The sequence below is a fragment of the Aythya ferina genome, assembly GCF_964211825.1.
Source record: "Aythya ferina genome assembly, chromosome: 4".
Lineage (NCBI taxonomy): Eukaryota > Metazoa > Chordata > Aves > Anseriformes > Anatidae > Aythya > Aythya ferina.
Genome location: NC_140300.1, coordinates 60,933,519 through 60,951,287, shown reverse-complemented (window position 1 = coordinate 60,951,287; position 17,769 = coordinate 60,933,519). Strand labels below are relative to the sequence as shown.

Genomic DNA, 17,769 nt, shown 5'->3' with positions numbered 1-17,769 from the left:
GTCCTTTCAGTACTGTGGCTTCAGATGTGCTGGAAAGGGAAGAATGTTCTCTTTTTTTTTCCCTACTCAAATCTTTAACGTTTTCCTCAGATATTGATATGTTGGAGGAATTTGCTTATTTAAGAACACAGGAAGGAGGGAAAATTCATCTGGAACTGTTGCCAAATCAAGCAATGCTGATCAAGTAAGGATAAAAGAGTTTACTGTTTTCTTTTTTTAAAAAAAAGTATGTTCTGGTTGTCTTTGCTTTCGTGTAATCTTCAGGATAATAACTCTGTCATGTCTTTGAGTTTAAATTTAAGGAGTTGAGTAAGGAGCTCAAACAAGTTGGTGTATTTCTTTTTCTGACTCTCCCAGTGACCTGTGAACCGTTTTGTGGGGTTCTTCAACTTTAAATTACTTTTAAAGAACTTTGTTTTTAAGTGTTGTGTTTGCTTTAGAATGATTCATATCACGGTGATCACCAGTTGTCTGTTTGAACCAGACACTTGTGCTTTACAGGAATTCTTTAAATAACAAGGCATAAATGCAAGCTTTTGTTAATAATTTTGCTGAACAGTTGTGCCAACCAGAAAGCACTATTTGTTGCAAGCAGAGTTATGAAAGACCACTGAATGATGAAAAACTTAGATTAAATTACTCTTCAGGAAAACTCTAACCTTTCTGTCTGAACTAGCAGGTCATCTCTTGCTCTGTGCTGAGCAGCTTATTCTGCTCAGCTTATTACAAGATGCTGAAGAAAATTAATAATACTGATTAACTTCCTAGGTGTTCTTAGTTTTGAGTCAAGACTGAACAAGTATCTGCTGCAGGGTTTAGAGGCAGAACATTTTGGAATATCCTGGTTGTTTATTAGGCCTTGTAGTACTTTGGTTTACATGAGGGAGACTGGGAAAATTTGTCAGAATTCCAGTTAGGGTCAGTGTAGTCTGGCCATTCATCTTCTAACTAGAAGTGGGCTAAAGTTTTCAAAAGTGGGAGCCTTATACTGGATAAGCATCCAAATATTGGACGAGTAAGTAGATTTTCTAAAGTTCTAGGTAACCGACACAAAAATCAGGAACTACGTCTCTTTAAAGAAAAGAAAACAAAATTCAAATGTTTAATTATGTGACAGAGCTCTTGATTGCAGCTTTTGATTTTCAAACTCTTACCCTTGCTGTGTCTCGCTGCTTGTAACCAGCTGCACGGAAACAAAACTGAGGGTACGATGCACTACGTATGATGTTTAGTCTGCATCAGCAAGAGCATTTAGTGCAGCAGACCACACCTCGTAACTTTTTAACTTCTCTCTCTAATTAGTTGTAACAGTTCAGTGCTATTTCACTGCATCACTGCTTTTACTTCCATTTGCTTAGCGTTCTGACCTCAGCAGTCAGAAGGTGGGTGGCGAGCAGTGTGTCTAGCAAGACAGCAGTCTCTTTTTAACCTCCTGTTGACTTGTTGTGTTTCCTGAGTCATGGAAGTGCTTGGAGAAGAGAGGTCAGAAGATTTCTTTGTGCTTATTACATCGAAATGGCCAAATACCCTGTCCAGCTGGAAGAGAGTACAATGTCTTTTATGTGGCTGAGATCTGTAGGAGAGGAGGCACCTCATCAGAGAGCTGATGGGAGACGGTGTCCAGGGCACAGTTCACTAATAGTAGGTGATGTCTGCTCCCCTGGTACCCCAAATATTTTTTAGATATTTTTTTAGGGCACAGAGATCGTGTCAAGGAAGTGTCAACCTCAGCAGCTCACTGCCTCCCCCAGCTGGGGTTTTAGGTAAAGTGCATCAGCGCCGTCCTGTTTCCTGGGACGTTACAGAGCTGCCTTCAAATGGTTTGCAGGCTGGCTTTTGCCTTTCAAAACTATCAACAGTTCTGGTTGTTGGAGCTGCTGCATCGTCTTCCCAATAATCAGCAGAGGCAGCTCGGATCCTGTTCAGTTACGGACAGAAAAACTCCTGTGATTTTGCCACGCAGCCCAAAGACAAAGCAAAACACTCCTTTGCCTGGTCTTTCTTCAGAATAAATGTGTATAGCAGTCCTGTGTCATAATTAACAGGAAATATGTTACAGGTATTGTATCTTTGTTTATAAGGACAGGTTTTTGTATCATGATATACTTGTAGGAAGTTTTTTCCCTGAGTGAATTGCACATTCTTCTACCAAGACTTTTTCTCAGTACCTTATACTTCATAGGGAGCAACACTCCTTTTTCTGAACCTAGGACAGCAAACTGCAATGTGGTTTTAAAAAGCTGAAGTTAGATCTTGGAAGCCTTGACTTATAGCTGGGTCCTGCAAAATATATATGCAGCTTGTGAGGTTTCCCTTTGCTGGTATCTGCAGTGAGAATATGAAGCTCCACAGTTTTGGTTTTATCTGGTGATATAGCCAGCTCGTTTGCACTGTCAGAAAGTGTCCAATGAGCTCTGAATTCAGCTACTTTTTGCCTTTAAACTCCCTTCTAGACAAGCCATGTTTCATGGTTTCACTGATTACACTTGGTAGTGGTGGCAGCATTAGCTAGTGAGATTAAAGGCGAAAAGAACAGTACGCAAGAAATGATTGATTGAAATCATGCTCCTATTTTTGATAATTTTAGTGTAGCTAGACTAATCTTAGTCTCCCAAATGCTGCATAAACTTGATGTGAAAGCTGATGAATTTTCTGCCTCTACTTACATTCCTATCTCATCTTTCCTTGGGTATAGAGGAAGAAAATCTCAGTTGGTTTGAAGCGAGACAAATCACCTTAAAAATGTAATTTTTATTCTGATTGTGCACTTGGGTTTGTTTACCACTGCTGGTCGATCTTGCAGATGGTAATGAACACTCAGTTGTGCAGAATTCCTTTTGCAAACATCTGCCACCTGGGACCAACACCATGTTGCTGCTCCTTTTCATTTTCTGTTTCCCATGTCCATTTTTTGCAAATATTGGACTCAGTCATGCCGAGAGCTCTTGAAAAAGTATCTCATATGATTGAACAATTCCTGTGAATATTTTACTTTAGGTTATTTTATCTGTACTGTAGGCCATTTCTGTGCTACTAAAATGTCCCTTCTCTGAGGTTGTTTTTTTTTTTTTTTTTTTGCATAGCTCTCCATCCATATTCATTAAAAAATCACAGATACTAATCAAAATGCCCACCTGTAAATCTGAAGGTAGGCACCTAACTCAGTATTAGAGGTACGTAAGTGCAAGCTTGCTTCTCAGCTCCTCCTTAGCATCCATGGGAGCGAGTTACACAGCATTTGGGTACCTAAGTAACACTGAGGTTATGTTTTGAGAAACTTGGGTTAAGAAACTAGACCTGTTCTGTGTATCCCAGATTTCTCATTCCTCCTGTTGTGGGCACTGGATTTGCTCTAGGCTGGAGACGTGAGGCTGTTATCCCGTGCTATAGGTAGCACACAGAGATGGGGAGCTTACTTCACAAAGAAGACAAACACTTTTCAGCTGAGACACTTCTTGGTGGCTGGCCCCTGCAGCCCTGGTTGCAAATGTTACCTCAGACATCCCTCTTGGCAGTGGGAGGTTGCTCCAAGCAGGCTTTTCTGCTCTGGCACCGTGAGATCCTCCAGCAGCCTCTTGTGTGCGGCTGTAACTTGAAAAAGTGAACAAGGCCGTTCGTGGGCTAGCAAAAAGAGACTTATGCAACCTGTAACAAACACTGTGGTGCACTCTCTGTGGCTGATACCTGCTGTGCATGCACGTGGCTTGAGCTCAGCAGCAAATCCCTTATTGCTGGGCTCTCCCTGCTGGCTGACGCGCTCGGGGAGGCCACGGCGTCTGCCCTGCGCTGCTGGTGAAACCTCTCCTGGTTGGCCTCGTAACGCAACAGTGAAGTGCTCTCTGCACCTACCGCTGCCCTGTATCCCCGTGTAACCATCCCAAAATTACAAGGGTGTGTTCAGACCACGCTTGCAGAGCAGCCTCGGGGTGAATCTGGGGATGTGTGCGTGTGCGATGCTGTTTGGGGCCCATGCCCCTGCGGCTGCCCGGCGGTCACAGCGTTCTTGCTCCTCCCCCCTTTTTTTTTTTCCCTGGAGTTGTTTTGCACCGGAGGGTGAGTTGGCGTGTGGGTGTTTGAATGCTGCTATTTGCTGTTTTTTAAAGGACTTCTAGCCCTCCCATGGGGTTACTGCAACAGGAATTCATACCTGTGCTACAGCCCAGCATACAGACTGCCGACAGGTACCAAGTGGAAAAACCCCGCTCATGGTGTGCTGTGTTTTGTCAACATGTTTTACTGCCCATGGTTTTCAGCAATTTGTTACTCAATATGTACCTTTTTTTTTTTTTTTTTCTTTTTTCCATTTGTGCCTACATTGCCTGGCAAACCATGTTGTTCTATTATAACATTTCTTTTTATTTTTCCCATAAATTGCCAGTATCCGTGTCCTTTCAATTTTAATAATCACTGTTGAACTTAAACCAAAATGTAGAAATCTCCCCCCAAGTGATGCTGAGGTTCAGTCATATAGTACCAAATGCATAATAACCCTTTCTTTAAAGATGTTAGTTACAAGCTTATAACCCTTTTTTTTTTTTTCCAAGATATTAGTTACTGGATCCATTTGTTGTTACTTTTCTTCATTTAAGTTGTTCTGAAACATTTTCTGTTGCCCAGCTGTTAGTGAGTGCTGCTGATCCTAGTGCTCATCTGCCAGCAAGGTTTAAGGCAGTGAAGATGGAAAATGGCTTATCCCAGAAATTCTGAGTACGCTGGAGTATTTCTAGTGCAATTTTACTTTGCCCACCCTAGCTCTAGTCTCTTCAGTAGCCTCTTTGCCTTTTCCACGTGTCGCAGAGGTCTCTGCTGTTCAGGCAGAAGGGGAGTGACTGGGATCAGAATTCCACTTTGAGAACTTTCCTCTCAAATGCTGGAACTGCTGATTTAAATAAAGGCAGGGTGGTATTTTTGATGAGGGCAATTCTTAGACTTTGCCCTTCTTCGTTTCCAGCATCTCTGGATTGGCACAGATGCCTTCAACCTTTATTTCCTCTTTTTCTTCCACTGTGTGTGCTGGGCTTGGTCCAGCTCTTTGTTTCTCATCCCTGACTTGGGCCTTCTCTCAGAGTTAAGATTTATACTTTTTCTCTCTCGTTTAACATATGCTGCCCCTTCAGTAGTGCTAAGGCTTTTATTTCATACCATTTGCCTCCCATCCCAGGTATGGCTTGCAGGTAGATGTTACGAAGTCTTGGTCTTGATGTATTGAGTACTGGACCAGTGCCAGTAAAGCTTAGTGCTTTGGCACTGCAGAACGTTGTTTTACAGACAAAACTTCAGCTGTCGAGAGCTGCAGGCCATCATGAGGACAAAGAACCATTAATAAGAAAGGCCTTTAACAGGGAATGTCCTGAGTTTCACCAGCCAGCACTGCTTTAGCTTGCTCAGTAGCAGGACCTTTGTTCTGCTTGCAAACAAGTCCTGCACTTCTGCTCAGAATAAACGCACTCTGCCTGGCGTCTCGTGTCACTGTAGGAGCTGGCTTCTACTGATGCACATTCACAGCCTGGCTTGATTTTGTGCTTTGTGTTGGCCTGCTGAGTGTTCACTGTGCCTCTTGTTACTCAGAGCGATCACTGCCCATAGGATTGTGTAGCTCCTTCCTGCACTCTGGTACAAGATGCTCTCTGCTCTTTATGGTGGCAGCCATATCTCCCCTTGCTTTAGAGAAAGCAGGTTCAGCCTTTATTTTTTATTTTTTTTTCCTTTCAACCCCAACCATTTGTAGAACTGTTACAGGGAGGAAGGGGCCTGGGATGTAAGGGTAGAGGGGAAAAAAAATAAAATTCCCTTCCCCACTCAGGGAGAACAGAGCAGGTTTTCCTGTTAGGCAGAACTGCAGCTCTCCCCTTTTCCCTCCCTGACAGCCACTATAACCAAAAGACATTCATAGAATTTTTATCTTTTAAAAGACTTGTAAACTACTAAATACTCAATTTTTTAAAAATAACATAGCACACACACTTCAGCTCTTCTTATATAAACTCAGTTGTGGACAGCAGATAAATAGTTAGTGACATGTAGCACTTTTTAGATTTCTGTTGTGCACCAAATAACCCTCATTTGATTTTGTCTCTCTCTTTCCTTCGTGGCTTAAGGCATCACACAGTTACCCGAGGTATAACTAAAGGAGTGAAAGAAGATTTCCGCCTGGCCATGGAGCGCCAGGTCTCGCGCTGTGGGGAAAATCTCATGGTGGTCTTGCACAGGTTCTGCATTAACGAGAAGATACTGCTGCTTCAGACTCTTTCTTAAATGGACTGGATCGCGATGCAGTGTCTTTTATGGACAGAGGGAAAGTAGAGACCATTGTATTAATGGCAGCAGGGCAGTGGAAAATCACACATGTGAAGTCATAAATAAGCTTCCCTGTGAGTTACAGGTTCTGTGATACACACAGTGCTTGGTGTTTGTTCACAGCTTCATTTTTTCATGGGGGTAAGTCAAACTTTATAAGTAAAACTTTGTTTAGAAAGTCTTCTGTAATGTTTTATTTGTTTTGGTGGTGCTATTGTGTTGTTGTTTTTTTTCCAGAGCATTACACTAAGGTATGTGTCTTAATTCTTTTCTCCTTTATACACACACAGAGAAGCTAAGGTATTTATTTCAGGCTTTTTATTGGCACTAGTTTGGAAAACACAGCATAAATGAATTTCCTGAGTTTCCAAGATCTGTTGTTATCTTACATTGAATTTAACCGGTCTGTTACCTCTTACTTTCTGGCCAAATTCTCTCTATATTGCTGGCTTTTAGATACAGAACCCTCCCACAAATCCCTTTATAGAGTTTTTATCCAAGCGAACTTCGATATTAACAAAGTGATTATATAAAGAGCATAGGAAGTGGTCTTTCTGTACTCTCAAGAGTGTAGCATGTGAAACTCAGACCTCATTCATGCTAGATATGTAACACAAAGGCCCAGCACAGGCATAGGTGGACTGCTAAACCTGTAGCAGCAGCAGCATGCCAATTAATAACCCATTACAAGAGATCTCTGGCAGCAGGCTTTGGCTTTTGATCCCAGACCAAATGATGGCACAAAGGAATGCTCACAGCACACTGTTCACTGTGGGTGCCATTACTTTTGGTAATGACTATTACTACAGTCCCTTCTGATAATCCCTTGCAGTCACCACCCAGATCCCTTCCAGTTCCTTTCATGAGTGCCAGCAGGCTTTCTTTAAATACCCATCTACTGCAATATATTCAATTTCTCTGTACAAAAGAGGGAGATCAGTAAAATATTTACAAAATACAGTAAACAGAAATAGAACAACCGCCGCAGATTAGTAAGTTTTAGCTAAATACTAAAATGTGGTCCTTTAAGTCACATAAAAGTCCTGATCACAATGTCCATGGAAATGTAAACTTGAACTCTGATCCCTTCTTAGTAATATAGCCCAGCAGAAGTGGCAACGCTTCAGGCTTGCCCTGTCAGCATCTAGGCTGACTTCACCCTGACCACCTCCATCAGATTTTCCAGAATATCCTTTTCCTGTAAAGTACGTACGATATTATGACCCAAAGAGTTGTTGCAATGAGGTTTTGAGTCAGGTGTTCCGCGTGGGATTGACTGTCTCGCATCCTCCACTTAAAAGGGAAGTAGTCTTCAAACACTTCGTGTCCAATGTAGACCAGGATGGAGTTCATTCCTGAAAATAAGCACAGGTCACGCCATCTGGAAGAGCAGGTACGAGCTTGCTTCAGAATAAGCAGGCAGAGGCATGCCAGGCTTATGAAACAGTGGCACTGAGACAACGACAGCTCACAACAACTCTGCTCCTTGCCCCGAGGGTGCTATGCATTTGTGTTTGCTTTCAAACACAGCCTGAGGGGTTCACCCCTCCAAAAGGGTAGTGAAAAGGAACATAGATAACCTATATCCTAAATTGAAAATATAACCGGATTAGTGCTCCTGCAATTTTATTGACAAGAATAATCAGTTTTTGTCTTCAGCGTGGTTGAGTGACAAACTATTTGGTGAGATCTATTGCCTTTACAAACAAATGCTGACTGCCCTTCAGGGCTCTGGGTTTTCTGGTAGGAGACATGATACTGTGCCATCACCCTACTCATTTTCCTGTCCAGATACCGAAGCTGCAGAAAGGTTCCCTCTGCTGTGGGTTCACATTCTATCCTCACATGTTTGTCACGAGCCCAGTGTGGTCAAAGCCACAATGGGATGCTTTGGGAGACCAGCTTATCTAAAAACGCAGAGACAGGACCTACGTGGCTGCCCAGGGGATTTCGTCTTCCAGATCTTCAGAAGTGGTATTGCTCTGCTGACAGGCCTCTGACTTTCCCACTAGGTTAGCTAAGTCTCAGCAGTCCTGTCCAAACCAACTGAGCCAGCTGTGGTATTTTTCTTGGTGCTGGGCAGCTGTTCCCTGGGACCTGAACTCGAGACCAAACTTAGAATAGTCATTTGGCAAGAGCAGCTTCCAGCCCTTGTTTAAACACTGGCAGTTCATCTCTCAAATTTCTTGCCCGGTCTCCAATTCTATGCAAAAATTTGTCTCAACTTAATAATTTTGGCCTCCTTCAGGGTACCTCATTCAAAATCCCAACTCCTTTAAGACAAAGGAAGTGCACAAAACGTAACAGGATAGTTCAGAAAGAAGAGGAAGAAATATGTTTCCTGCTGTGATTTTACTGACCTGGGTAGAAAAACGGAGCACCTGACCACAGTCTCTTGACATCCACAAGGTAATATATCAGTAATAAGAGGATGAAGGCAAAGCAGCTCATTGTTGTCACATATGATGTTGACCTACACGCATTTTGAGTAGAAAGGTTAGAGATTTATGTGATGCTTACAGTTCGCAATGTAAGAAAGGAAAAACCTTCTCCTAGGTAAAATAACACTTTAACAAAGTCATACTAAAAGCTCTTTGCTTACCATAAGTTCTTGTTTATGGGAATAAATCCTTCTTCTTTAGAACATTTTGTCAAGATAGCAGAAATAATTCCCTAGAATAGAAAGTTGCTGAAGTTTATATAACAGCTGCAACATATTTCAGAAAGTTTGTGTTGAATAAAAATATGTCTATTAGAGAGCTATCCAGTGATACTTAGACTGTGCTAAGTGAAATATCTGACTTACCATTACTATGCTCCATATCAAGAACCGACTCAGAATCTGTTTGTGCTGGTCTCTGTAGGACAAGATAATTTTTCCTGCCTAATATTAACAGAATACAAAAAATGAATTAAGTCCTGTAAACGTAACTACATGTTGAGAGCCATGTGTATCTGCCACTAGCTACCTGGGCTAAGGCAAGGAACACCAGTAGGGTTTACAACAGCCAAGGGTCTGAAAAGCTCAGAATGGAAACTCTGCAAAGAATCTACACAAATGGGGGAAAGACCTAACTCCAACCCACCAAGCAGAGGTGCACCTTATCTCCCTTCCCTGCTATGTTCCCTACAATAGGGAAGAATGGGATGAGCAGCTTTGTTAGGTTAATACAGGGTAGCTCTCACCTCGGGCTAAATTGGCCTGAGAGCACTGCTCTGAAAAAGGTTTTGTTAGAGCCAGTCTCACCCATAAATAAACCACATTGCCTCCCCACTTTCAAGATTCCTTCAAATCTTTACAAGACACAGCCAGAAAGAAAAGAGGTACCTGCAGTCCCAGAAACGCCATAAGAACGGTGTTTATGGTCCCCAGGATCCCTTCAGGATCATATGGCATTGTTGTTTGGTAGAGCACCTTGAAGAGAGAACAGTTACTTACTAGAGCACACCCAAGCAACCCGTCTCCTTTCTTTGCCACCCCCCTCCACACCATGCTTGTCTTTCCAAGCCTCTCCTGACAGCTGCACTTGGTGGTGGCCTGCAAACCCAAAGCTACTTACACTAGAAGAGGGATGCTGATATATATGGTTTTCTCCAAGAATCAGCCGATCAATGTAACCAGCTGCTCCTCCAGTGCAGTTAGGATAGTTTCCAAAATCTCCAATGCCCCCAGGACCAAGATAGCCCCTGGGAAAGGAACAAAGAGGTTATGGCACTAAGTGTTGGCACTCTCTACCTGAATTGCAGCTGACCACCAGCCCAGCCCAGTAAATGCTAGATGTTTTCCCTGGCCAGAGGTACACACGTACTTTAGTACCAAAGTAAAGAAAGCTTTTTAATATGATAAACGCTTCCCTTGAGCCTGCTGCCCTAAAAGCTTTTCTCTTTGTCCTTTCTTTACTAAAAAAATATATTTTCTAGCTGGCAGGAGGAAAACAATCTGATGCCCCAGAGAAAGTAGTCTGAGTCTTACCTGGGACAGCCTGGCACAGGTAACAAAAAGGTCAGGCAGAGCCAAATCACTTCTAACATCAGAATGAAAATCCACTGGGGCCAGTAGGGTAGAATATCCTGCAGAGCAGGACATGACATCTCCTGCATGAGACGAAGGGAAGGGGGAACATTAACTGGCAAATAAGAAAGATGCCTTTAGGGACATCCTGTACTTCCTGACAGGCAGCTCCCCAGATACAAGAGGGAGCTGTTGTTGTTGCAGAGCTGGATTCTGCCAACGGAACTTTCATTTTCATAAATGATTTCCAGACACTTAGTTATTTGGGGGGGGGAACAAACCAAAACAAAAGCCCACAATGTTTTTCAGCTTGGAAAACGTCGAAAGGAATTTTGATTCATGAGCAGAACAAAAGCCTTTTGGGAAAACAGACTCCAGAAAAGCCAAAAAGCAGTATTACTTTCCCCTGCTGTGAAAAACCACTGCCAAAATTAACTGGACAAAACACAGGCCATGGGACTCAGCAAAGAGATGCCTGTCCCTCAGGTCCCTTGGCAATGGAAAGTCATCAAGAATGCCTGGGAGTGCCTGCTTCTAAGCACCATCAGAATGGATCAGTGAAATCCTCAAATAAAGCAAAATTAGATGCGATAAAATGCAGAGTGGGACACTGAAGGGTGCACACTCCCTGAGGTTTTCACCAAGCCATGCCATGCAATGCATCAGAGATGTTACGTTTTCTGTTTCTCATGTGTTCTTTGTACCTGAACGAGAGAAAAAGCTCCCAAACACTTTGGATCCAGTATCATTTGTCACCTCCCCCTGTGACTCACCAAGGTCCCACTGTCAGCCCCAGCTCTTGTAAACAGGAGTTCGAGAGCAGCAACCACCAGGTACGTCAGACCCAGCCGCTGCAGCACCCCAGGGATGCGCAGATTTTCCCAGGACACTGGAAAACACATGCAATGTGAAAGAGGGGCAGACACAGGCTCTAACGTAAATATTTGTATCCTTAAAACTAAGTTACCCTTCCCCAGGCAGAGCTGAGAGCCACGGTGCCCACAGGTAGGTGGAACACCTCCACTCTGCCACCCCATTTTCTGTAAAATATAACCCTGGGAAAGTCAACACTAAGATGACAAACTGCCCAGCACAGGGATCAAGAGATCTGAGATTCTGAGAAAATGGTGTCAGTCTCTTACAGGATGAGATGATTTTTACGAACCCTATTTTAACTTAACATTTTTAAAAGCATAACAGAGAAGCAAACTGGCCTGTGTTAGCTGACCAGATACTTCTGACAGTAAAACCTGATGGGAAAAATCAGCAATGCAGAACTGAACAGCACTCTACAGGACATCACTGAACTGTCCTTGTTCTGATGGTCAGTACAGCAAGGCTGTGTTTTCTCATCAGCCTGGCCCTACAGTTGTGGAAAATGGGAAGAGAGTAAGTTGCACTTACGTGGCCCAAGGCAGTAATTGGGATTCACAACTATGACTCCCAGCAGGATCAGCAGAAAGCTCCTCCAGAGGATTTTCCCGAGCACTTTCCGCTTGGAACTTCCCCACCTCAGCATGGAGCTCAGTGACAGCGATATCGACGTGCCCATAATGAACACAAACCTGGAGAAGAGAGCCGGTGGGAAATGGAGCAGGGAAATATCTCACACATACAGCAGCAAACGCTAACACTCTCTAACGGAGTAGCCCACGTTGGCCCAACAGACATCTGTGTGCCCCGAGTGAAACTGGACAAATCCATCTCTTCTGATTGCGAGGAATTTCTAGACAACAGAGCTTGCACAAAGGGGCCTTTCCATCTCCTTCACTGCCCAGCTGGGACAAAAAAAGTTCAGGAAAGCAATGGCCTTTCTGCAGCAATGTATACACCACCAAAATATTACATGACCTAAAATCAAATCAGCATCTTCAGAGGAGTAAAGCACAAGCTGCAAAATTATGATTTGAATTTAGAACTGACCTGCTCCTCCTCTCTAGCTTAGGCACACAGCCCCAGTCCAGCTCCCATCTCCAAGAATAACCACAACCACTGCGTATTTTAGAGAAGCATGCTAGGGGCAGATGGGATAATTGCTCCCCAGTGGAATTATTATCTGGTTATAGAGAGATTAGCTTAATCCAAAATTCCCTTGACTGTTTTATCTCCGGATACACTTATTATCCACATTCATCATCAGTCCAAGCTTTGAATGTTGCCAAATTAACAGCTTTCAACACAGCAGCGTGGCAGCGGGCTCCAAGGCAATACTGCACTTCCACTGGCAGCACAACCCCAGGCTTCCCACTGCCACTGCACAGGGAAAGAAAGGAGAATGTGGGGCAGCCAAAGGCTCTTCTACTGGTTCATAAAGACTCTGCTGTCATCAGGAGGGGCTAGTTCCCATCAGCTGCTAAATGCAAATTCCCTCCTCCAAGTCCATTTCCACATGGAGGCAAGGCGCATGCAATGTTCCCTTTACAACCCTTAACATCACTTGACATACTATTCTTCAGGAAGACCTACCATGGAAAAACCAGATCTGCCACTGTTAATCCTACAAAGAAATAAGAAGGAACACATTATTTACCTCAAACCTTCCCTAAATTTTAACAGCATTATTGTCGAGTTTCCAGAGGAATGGCTGGCTGCTTGCAGTTTTTTCACACCCCAGTATCTAAACACTTTATAAGCAAAACTTACAAAGAGCTAATTATCTTGCTTCAATGCTTTTACTGTTCTCCAGAAGTACGGTCAGAACTGTGTCTCAGGAAAGGTTTTGGGGATGGGATCCCTGCTATTCTCCACTAGGGCAACACACTGCCTGACCCCTTCCCATCAGCTTGCCAAGCACAGCATGGTATGTGTAGAGCATCAAGCACCGTGGGCTTGGCCACAGTACCAGACTGTTTAATGACCGTAGTTCTTAAAAATAAAAGGTAAAGATATGAAACTGTCAAAAATTAAAAGGTTACAAACAGATTGTGATTTGATATTATCCCATCACTGTGTGTATCGCTTCTCCCTGATGATCCAGATACTGCGTTCATGCAACTTGGCAGAGCATCCTAGTCTTCAATTAAGCAACAGCACATTGCAGCAGGTAACCGTATCTAGATATTGCTATAGCTAAAACACGAGTTAACTGCCTCCGTTGTACTTTACCATTCCAACTCTCATGTTTGAAGAACCAGTATTTTCCTCCTCCATAGTTCACAAACACCATAATTATAAGAGAGAGCCTAAAAAGACAACAAAGTATCATGTTGATTAAATACATGTATGAACACACAGCTAATGCTTACCCCATTAAAACATTTCTAACTGTGATATCTGGTTTATTTTATTTTTAAAGCAAGATTATGTACAAGGCTTCCAGCTTTGCTGAGCAGGAAGCAGCATTTCAGTCATGGGTGGTGGTGAACCGAAGTTAGCTCCTTCACACAGTGCTTTCACACAAAGTATGTTGTTCTCTTCCACCCTGAACCACAACTTTAATGTTTCCTCAAACTAGATCAAAGGCAAAGTGTTTCAGAAAGCCCAAGAATTAAAACCTTGATTCTCTTTTGAGTAAAACAGATGTGCTTGATCTGTCTGTTGCTCTGCTGTGTATTTCCATACGCTGTCAATCCATCATTGGAAAAATCTAGTTCCCCTTGGAAGAGCTGCTTTAGGGTAAATCTTATGCTCACCCTCGGAACGTGTCCAGGGAACGCAGGCGCTGGCGAGAGGTTGCGCTCCACAAACGCGGGGCAGGATCACTGCTAACGGAGTCCGTTGTGTTTGGGGATCCCAGCTCCTACAGGAACGAACCAGACACATGAAGTCAGCAGCTGCCTATGGAACAGGGGTCAGCAAATGCAAGCTTCTGCATACTGCCTTTGTCTTTGTTGTCCCCATCCTCCTCTTCTTTTTACTCCCCTCTCTGCTATTTCTAACCTCCTCGTGGCTCCCCTGTGTTGCAATACATGTATTTGACAGAAAAATGCAGATGCTCCACACTCCACCTTTGACCAGGGTGGAAATAATAATCCACTGAAAAGAGCCTGTGTTTGAGACTCATGAGAGCTGGGTCCAGTCCAAATCAGCCACAGACTTGCCGGCACTGTGAGTGCTGCTTTACAGCACAGCTAAGCAGATCCAGCTGCTGACTCTCATCAACAGGATCAGTCCCATCCCACTGCATCGGCACTTGTCCGACACTTCAGAGACAAGTTTAGAGAGCTAAACCAGCAGAAAATTAATCCTTTTAAAAGCAGGACTGGCTGCTTTCCAGTCCAGTTCCCTAAACCACTCTGATCAGCTCCAATGACAGCACAAAGAAGCAGACACTGCTGTAACACAGATAATCAGAGGTAAACAACAAGAATTGCTGCAGAGCTCTGCTCCCAGCTCTTTTGACTCCAGGCAGGTTTGGACCTCCTAGATGCGAAGCCCAGACAGCAACAATCCATCTACATTTTAGTACAAAACAGGGCCCACAAAAATGCCAGCTCTAGGGCAGCCAGAGAAATCTTAGGTGTAGCTCCTACCAAAATTCCTGTTGTGCTGCAAGCAAACACAAAAGTTGGTATTTCCTCCCTGCCCTTGTATTGCTTGTATCAGATGGGGACAATGTTTTCACTGACACATTTCCTTCAAGGGGACTAAAGAGGGCATAAAGCTGGATGTTCAAGACTTGCAAGAGCTCTGTTAGAAATCCATGAAGCTTGTCTGGAAACCCTGCTCAGCACTCTGTTGAAATAAAATTGCCTGTCTGGTACCAGTATAAGATTTGCCAAAGGGAACACACATGCAGGGAGAATGACTCTTAATAAATGAGTCCCCAGATGCCCAGATAGCATGCGTTACTCTGAGGCAGAAATGCTACAGAATGTAAATTTGGTCACTCACAGAATTAATCAGACGATCAGTTTCCCTAGGGTTCAGTTTCTTGTAAACCCAGTTTCTGACTGGATCAATTCTGAAAATTAGTAACAGTTTAAAAGACAAAACAAAACAAAAGGCACTTTACAGTCAATTTCATCTTCATTTCAACTGTTTAGCAGTGCAAATCAAAAGCTGGGACAGCCTTTATTCCTGCTTTCCCAGCTCACATATGTAACACTGATGTGCAGCCAGTACCTGTGACCCCAGTTAAATCCAGTTACCTGACGACACTGCCACAAGCTCAGGTTTGGGACCTTTATTCTCAGGTTGTTCACAGGCAGGGACAACTCACGTCACCCAGTACACAGGACCAACAGCTGCATCTGTTATGACGCTTAGGTGCCATGGCCTTGTACTGCTGATTCAGGGCTATGCCCAGGAACAAGTCACAGAGGGTGAGGCAGGGTGTGCATCAGCTTACGGCAAATGTCAGCTGCTCTCCAGCAACTGCTCTACACACGAGGTAGCATGGCTGCAAGATACCTGATCTGCAGGCAAGGACTTCAAAATGCTACCATGCTAGGATGCCTGCTTTTAAATTGGTGGCCCCATTTCACACGCAAGGAGGTGTTACAGTGCTGTTCACTTACTTCATAACAAGGCGCCCGGTGATCAGGATAGCAAGGATTCCCATATAGACCAGGAAAGCAAAGAGAATAGCTACACGAAAGAGAGAAGAACACAACTCTGTGTCTTGTACACCACCACCACTCAGCAGCCAGGATTTGGCCAAGTGTGACATAAATGCGACAACCAGCCCAATCCACCCCCATCACGCCACTTTCTCCACACAATACATATCCCCAGCCTAAGACCCAGAGAGAGAAAAACAAAACAGAAAGAGGCTAGTGATTAGTGACTGCAAATTTTGGCATAAAAAAGGCTAAATGAATCCACACTGCACCACAAGGCAGTGGTGAGGAAAGAGTTGATGTGCCATAAGTTTTAACGAAGAAACTAGGAATTTAGAAACAGCCTCAACGTGAAGAGGACAGGAGAAGGTAATAAACTGAGTTTGCAAGCACAGAGGGTTTTTCTTTCCAGTTTGAGAACTGGACAGAAGTATAACCTAATGCAAAGGACAATGATGGAAAGAGACAAAGGCAAGAGTTCAAAACAGATGTGGAAAAAAAATGATGAACGAAAAAGCAAGACATGAGGTTTAAAATTAAAAGCACAACAAGAAGCAGAAATCCAAACACTGTACGGCTTATTTCCCGTTTTGTGAGACAAACAGGACAGAGGGAAGAAGAACCAGGATCCTGTGTATGTTCAAAAGCATGCAGGGAAAGAGGAACTAACAATGAAAACATCTCCCTCTGGACAAATACCCCCCAATTTTTCTGGGCTAATCCCTGCTCCAAAAAGGTTGTGGTCATGCAGTGCCTTGTGCAAACAGGCCTGATGCTGGCCTTGAGGCTGGGATATAAAACATAAGGAGGCAAGATGCAGAGAGAGGAGAGGAGCAGGCCCAAGACACATCTTCAGTAATGCATTTTTACGAAGCAGGTTTTGCTGGGAGACATGCAGGTTCTAGAATGAAAGGGGAAAGCAGAACGTTACATACGGAGGTAACTGTTGATGGGGCCTTCGTTGATGACTACATCACAAGAAACTGTTTTGGTGCTTGTGCTTAGGGTCTTTATCACCAGGGAGTAATTGCCAAATTCTCCAAAATGATACTGAATCCTGCAACGGATAAAAGAAACGAAAGCTGCTTGGCTATTACCACTACGTGCGGGTGCCATAGTGGTACATGGGGGGCTGTAAGCCAAGCATCACCCTCCCCTAGCCCAACACATGCGCTTCCCCCTGTGGCATCGCCCATCATCCTGAACCACCAGTCCCTTTGCGAGCAGAACCAGGCTTTGGCATAGGCTGGCCCCACACACAGAGCTCTGGATCCTGCTTGTGCCTAGACCCGTTACAGCACGGTGACCGGCTGGCAGAGTGGCTGCGGGATGGCCAAACTCCAGGTCTCCACAGCCACGAAAGAGGCGAAGGAGCCGCACTGCTGGAGGCACAAAAACCCCAGCAGCAAACCAAGCCCCACGACGACCCAGAGGCTGGCCGGCGGCGTTCCCGGGGGGCTGCGCACATACTTGCAGAGCTCGCTGCCGGCCAGGGAGCCGCTGAGCAGCAGGCTGAGCGGGTGCTGCGTGTCCACCACCACCACCGCTTTGCCCGGGCCCCCGTCTCCTCTCGGCGGGAGGACGGCCAGGAGCTGGTAGGCGCACTGCGGAGGAAGGAAAGGGTGAGGAGGCGAAGCGGCGGGCAGGCTGCATGGCGGGCAGCACCCAGCCGTGCCCCCTCACCCTGTGGCAGGCACCGCAGCGGGCGAGCAGGCGGAGGCCCTGCTCGGGCAGCTCGTTGCGGACCAGCAGCAGGGCTTGATCCATCCTGACCCCCGGAGGCCTCCACCGCTCCGCAGCCCCCCAGGGTGAGGAGAAGGAGGAGGCGGAGGCGGCTGCGGGGCCATCCCCAGGCGGCTCGGTGCCGCCCGGTGCCAGCAGCAGCGCGCCCAGCGCCGCCGCCACGGCCGCAGCCAGCGCCGCCGCCATTTTGTGGCCGCCCTGCGCCGCTCCGCTCCG

General features: G+C 44.8%; 2 protein-coding genes across 7 annotated transcripts in view; one reads left to right on the top strand and one right to left on the bottom strand.

Moving 5' to 3' along the window:
* Positions 1 to 9,228, top strand: part of INTS10 (integrator complex subunit 10) — a 23,466-nt gene extending 14,238 nt beyond the window's left edge. For 2 of the 6 annotated variants that reach the window (XR_014692192.1, XR_014692193.1), the window contains exons 16-18: positions 91 to 184; positions 6,099 to 6,438; positions 8,546 to 9,228. Coding sequence is in view for 4 of the 6 variants with exons in the window: in XM_084516606.1 (XP_084372732.1) it covers positions 91 to 184; positions 4,104 to 4,181; positions 6,099 to 6,255 (329 nt within the window). In the remaining 2 variants the exon portion in view is untranslated. Of the gene's footprint in view, positions 1 to 90; positions 185 to 4,103; positions 4,182 to 6,098; positions 6,479 to 8,545 lie in introns of those variants that run through there. The other 4 variants (XM_084516606.1, XM_084516605.1, XM_084516608.1 and 1 more) reach the window with 2 other exon arrangements.
* HGSNAT (heparan-alpha-glucosaminide N-acetyltransferase) lies at positions 6,601 to 17,769 on the bottom strand. Its single transcript, XM_084516611.1, has 17 exons — positions 17,494 to 17,769; positions 17,281 to 17,414; positions 16,746 to 16,867; positions 15,769 to 15,838; positions 15,143 to 15,212; positions 13,942 to 14,048; positions 13,415 to 13,491; positions 12,776 to 12,806; positions 11,714 to 11,874; positions 11,083 to 11,198; positions 10,271 to 10,392; positions 9,858 to 9,984; positions 9,626 to 9,712; positions 9,104 to 9,181; positions 8,900 to 8,970; positions 8,658 to 8,770; positions 6,601 to 7,652 (listed from the first exon to the last, which is right to left on the bottom strand). The coding sequence occupies exons 1-17, from the start codon at positions 17,737 to 17,739 to the stop codon at positions 7,471 to 7,473; spliced, it is 1,914 nt and encodes a 637-aa protein (XP_084372737.1). The 5' UTR covers positions 17,740 to 17,769; the 3' UTR covers positions 6,601 to 7,470.